Below are 4596 nucleotides of genomic sequence, written 5' to 3'. Positions count from 1 at the left end.
AAGTTGATTAAATACTAATAATAGTTAATTGATGACTACAAATCATCAAATATACTGATCTCCTAATACTACTGTTTGTAAATTATTATCTAATAATTTTTAATTATCAACTTTATATATTTAAATTTCCAACTTATTATTCTACTGTGTGTCATGTTAAAAAATATATAAAAATAAAGAATTTAATTTAAATATAATTAATTTTGTACGTGCATTTAATAACATTTAATAACAGAAAAAGAATTTTTTAAGTCCATTGCACGAACCAAAACAAGGAAAGAAGAGAGCATGGATGGGGCCAGCCATTCATGTGCGATGATGACACAAAGCAACAAGACAAATTTTTACTGTTTGATGGTTAGGATAATTTTGCCTTATTATTTGATAAGTCTATATAAGATCAAAGAAGTGGGTACCTTTCATGAGATTGAGGCCATGGATGCTGTCTCCTACAACTTTTTTTGTTTTGGTAATTGAATGTGACTGTGAAAACAATGGGGTCATGGGGTTCTGACTTCTGACACTGAACATGTTTCAGGGTACTGTGGACTCTGTGCTTTTAACGCGTAAATAAAAACTCTGCTTTATATATTATCATGCTTATTGTTATAGCCTCTTAGTTCTTCTTCCAAAAGTATAGTAACTAGTAACTAGATAGATAGATAGATAACCATGGCAGACTTCAAGCACTTTGTGATTGTGAAGTTCAAGGAAGGTGTTGCTGTTGAAGATCTCACCAAAGGGATGGAGAAGTTGGTCTCTGAGATTGATGCTGTTAAGTCCTTTGAATGGTACTAATTAATTTCTTTCATTAATATTTATCTCCTTATTAATCCTAGTGAGAATAGCAAGCTAGCATGAGAAAGTTACATTCTTTGTATTATAATCATGTTTTGTTATGTTTGTGTTAAAAAGGGGACAGGACATTGAAAGCTTAGATATGCTGAGACAAGGTTTTACTCATGCATTCTTGATGACATTTGGAAATAAAGAAGACTTTGTTGCATTTCAGAGCCATCCAAATCATGTTGAATTCTCAGCAACATTTTCAGCAGCTATTGAGAAGATTGTGGTGCTGGATTTCTCATCTACTCTTGTCAAGAAGGCACCAGCATGATCCTACTTATAGTACAATAATAATAACAGTAATAATGATAAGGATTGTTCCCTCTTTGAAAAATGCTTGATCTCTTTATTACCAAAATGTATGTTATTTTTGTGTGCTTGCATTGTGTCCACTGTTTGTAGTTCAGTTGTGCTTTATTTAATATGTTCCTGCATGATTTCCTGCAATTTGAAATCTTATGAATTCAATGATGAACTCTTTTTTTGCCTTTTAATTGTTGATGATGGATAGTTCTAGGAGTTTGTGTTTGGTAATGTCAATTTCAATCTGAAAGCTCCTTACATGCACAAAGATGCATTTGGTGTATCATGTACTAAAACAATAATTTAATAGTACTAATTTATACCATTAGATTAATTTAGTTTATGATATGCCAAAATTAATGAGAAAATGCAATTGATAACTTGGAAAACCAGAAAAAGAAAACAGGTCCTAACTCCTATGTAAAAACTACAGCATCTTTTTCACCTTGACAGAAAGGCCTTCACTAACTTTGAGACAATAACATCATCACTTGCCCCTGCCTTAATTATAGAGCCTAAACACGAGTGGGAGAAAAAGATGCTTTCAATATGGCAGAGAAAACGAGACAGAATCATCAATGTCAATGGTGTTCAACATGCATGTATTTTACATCCCCATAATCAATTTTAAATAAAAATATGGCTCCAATTTATAAATATTCCATGTCAAAAAGGCAATGACAAATGAAATCAGAAAAACATAAAGCCCCACAGAGATTCCCCCCAAAAGCAATAATATAATATCACCTTTTTCTAATAAAAAAAAAATTAGAATATAAAAAATACCAAAAATAGGGTCATTAACATTATGCCCTGAATGAAAATTAGGTATGGTGATGCTGATCGTGTAGTTAATCTATTTTGTTATATTTAATATATAGTTTATTTATAAAATATATATATATTGAAAAAATTAATTTATTTAGTATACAAATCAATTGAATAGTTCATTTCTTTTTTTTATATTAATATTCAATCTGATTAAAAAAATTAATATATAAAATTTAAAGTGGTTAATATTTTTTAATATTTTAATTAACATTGATTTATATATTTTTAATAAATTCTTTTTTCCTTTGATGATTTTTAGAGCACATTTAAACAAAATTTATTAAAAAAATAATACGTAAATAAACTTTTTTGTTATATAAATGTAAAACAATTACTGATAATTTTTTTCTTTATACTAAATTAAGATATATATTTATTCAAAATTTAGATTATCTTTTCTTATTTGTTCAATTATCTCAGCCCAATATCTTTATTACAATTCAATTAGACCAAAACTCTTTTGGATCAAGTTCACTGATTTTACTTCTTAAGCCAAAACAATAATAAGTATCATGTTTTTGTAGGTAACTTTTTAAATATATACAACAGAGTTTAGAAAATTTTCAAATGTACTGGTATATTGGTGTTTTAATAATTTTTAACTATTGATTTTAATTATAAAAATATATATAAATATATAATTAAGATCAACGGTTAAAAATTACTGAAAATAAAATCACAATTCACAACTTAAAGTAACTTCTAGAAATAAAATTTCATCACACTTATTTAGAAACAATTATTCTCCATATACAAGTCATTTTTCTATACAAGTCATTTTACCCTAATTCACCTCACGCGCCTTTTAATCTAACTAATTTTTCAATCAATGCGCGAATATATAACTGCCTTTTTCGAAAGGATTTTGTTTCCGTTTTCGAATTTTTTCAACGTTTTCACTCTATGTTCTCTTCCATCTCTGCGTTTTCTGTGTTTCTCTTCATTCGTTCTCTACATTTTTTAAATCAAGTTTTAAAATCAGTTTTGAACAGTTATTTCGTTGTTGAATATAATGAATAATTTAAGTTCAGATTGTCAATTGAACCAGAACGAAGTTGATTATTGTTTTGGATTCAATCAAGTGGCTGAGGTGTGATTCAATTCTAGTTAATATTTTCGTTAGTAGTTTATGATTCTGTAGGTGAATAATGTTATTTTTGTTTGTGAAAATTGTTATTCATCGTTGATGGTTTAAATTGAATGTAATGTAAAAGTTCTGCATTAAAGAAAATATTTTCTGTATTTGGAGCAAATTTCGGTGTAATACGAAGATATTTGAGTGTATTATTTAAGAATTTTTGGTGTATATGTGCTGATAAGTTCTGCATAATTCAAAATTTTTCTTTTCCCTCCTCCTCATCTTCTGCTGCTTCTTCTTCTTCTTCTTCTTTTTCATCATCATCATCATCATCTTCTTTTTTTTAATTCATCTTTTTTTTGTTATTTTATCTTCTCAAATTTCGTCTTGTCTTACTCTCTTAACAAGAATAAAAGCAAAACAAATCAAATAAAGAAAAAAAAACACATAATGATATAAAATTACTTGAAAGAGGATGAACTTACATTTATTCAACTAAAAGAAAGAAAGAAATAAAGAAAAAAGAAGGAAAAAATACAATATTAGAGGAAATAATTTTCTGTATTTGCAGCAAATTTGGGTGTAACACGAAGATATTTGAGTGTATTATTTAAGAATTTTCGGTGCATGTGTGCTGATAAGTTTTGCATAATTCAAAACTCTTCCTCTTCCTCCTCCTCATCTTCTGTTGCTTCTTCTTCTTTTTTTTTATCATCATCACGATCTTCTTCTTTTATTTCTTATTCATCTTTTTATTTTTGTTTTACCTTCTCACATTTCTTCTTATTTTGCTCTCTTAACAAGAATAAAAACAAAAAAATCAAATAAAGAAGAAGAAGAAACACATAATACTGCAAAATTACTTAGAAGATGATAAACTTACATTCATTCAACTAAAAGAAAGAAAGAAATAAAGAAAAAAAAGGAAGAAAAAATGCAGTATTAGAGGGAACATTTTTCTGTATTTGTAGCAAATTTGGGTGTAATACGAAAATATTTGAGTGTATTATTTAAGAATTTTTGGTGTATGTGTGCTGATAAATTCTGCATATATAATTCAAAACTCTTCCTCTTCCTCCTCCTCATCTTCTACTGCTTCTTCTTCATCTTCTTATTTCATTTTTCATAATTCTTTTCAAATTCAATTTCACAACTTCTTTTACTTTTTGCGACGATTTTAAGAGATTTTTGAAAGATTTTGATCCTTGTTTGAATTTTGACCGTTGCAGTTTTGATTGATGGAAAAGAATTGTTTGCGTTATTCAAGAGTTAGGAAAGCACGTGTTTAGGCACGGATCCAGAAATTTTAATATGGAGGGGCCGAATTTTAGATAATCTTTTTCTTTCTATAAAAATAATTAACATATAGTTATTAGAGTTAATTTTTTAAAAGATTTATCAATATATATATATATATTTATAATTTTTTTTCATAATTTTATTTTTAATATTACATAAAAGAAATATAACAATATCAATATAGTACATTATAAAATTATAAAATACCAATAAATCATAGCGTGTTTAGTTAAAAATTA

At 27.2% G+C, this 4596-nt stretch overlaps 1 protein-coding gene across 1 annotated transcript; it reads left to right on the top strand.

The window, feature by feature from the left end:
* The first annotated feature begins 422 nt into the window (after window positions 1–422).
* Window positions 423–1340, top strand: LOC112771709 (stress-response A/B barrel domain-containing protein At5g22580). The gene is made up of 2 exons (XM_025816522.2): window positions 423–791; window positions 916–1340. The coding sequence occupies exons 1-2, from the start codon at window positions 673–675 to the stop codon at window positions 1115–1117; spliced, it is 321 nt and encodes a 106-aa protein (XP_025672307.1). The 5' UTR covers window positions 423–672; the 3' UTR covers window positions 1118–1340.
* The last annotated feature ends 3256 nt before the right edge of the window (window positions 1341–4596 follow it).

This window comes from Arachis hypogaea, chromosome 18 (genome assembly GCF_003086295.3).
Source record: "Arachis hypogaea cultivar Tifrunner chromosome 18, arahy.Tifrunner.gnm2.J5K5, whole genome shotgun sequence".
NCBI classification, from domain to species: Eukaryota; Viridiplantae; Streptophyta; class Magnoliopsida; order Fabales; family Fabaceae; genus Arachis; species Arachis hypogaea.
This window is presented reverse-complemented; position numbering and strand designations above follow the sequence as displayed.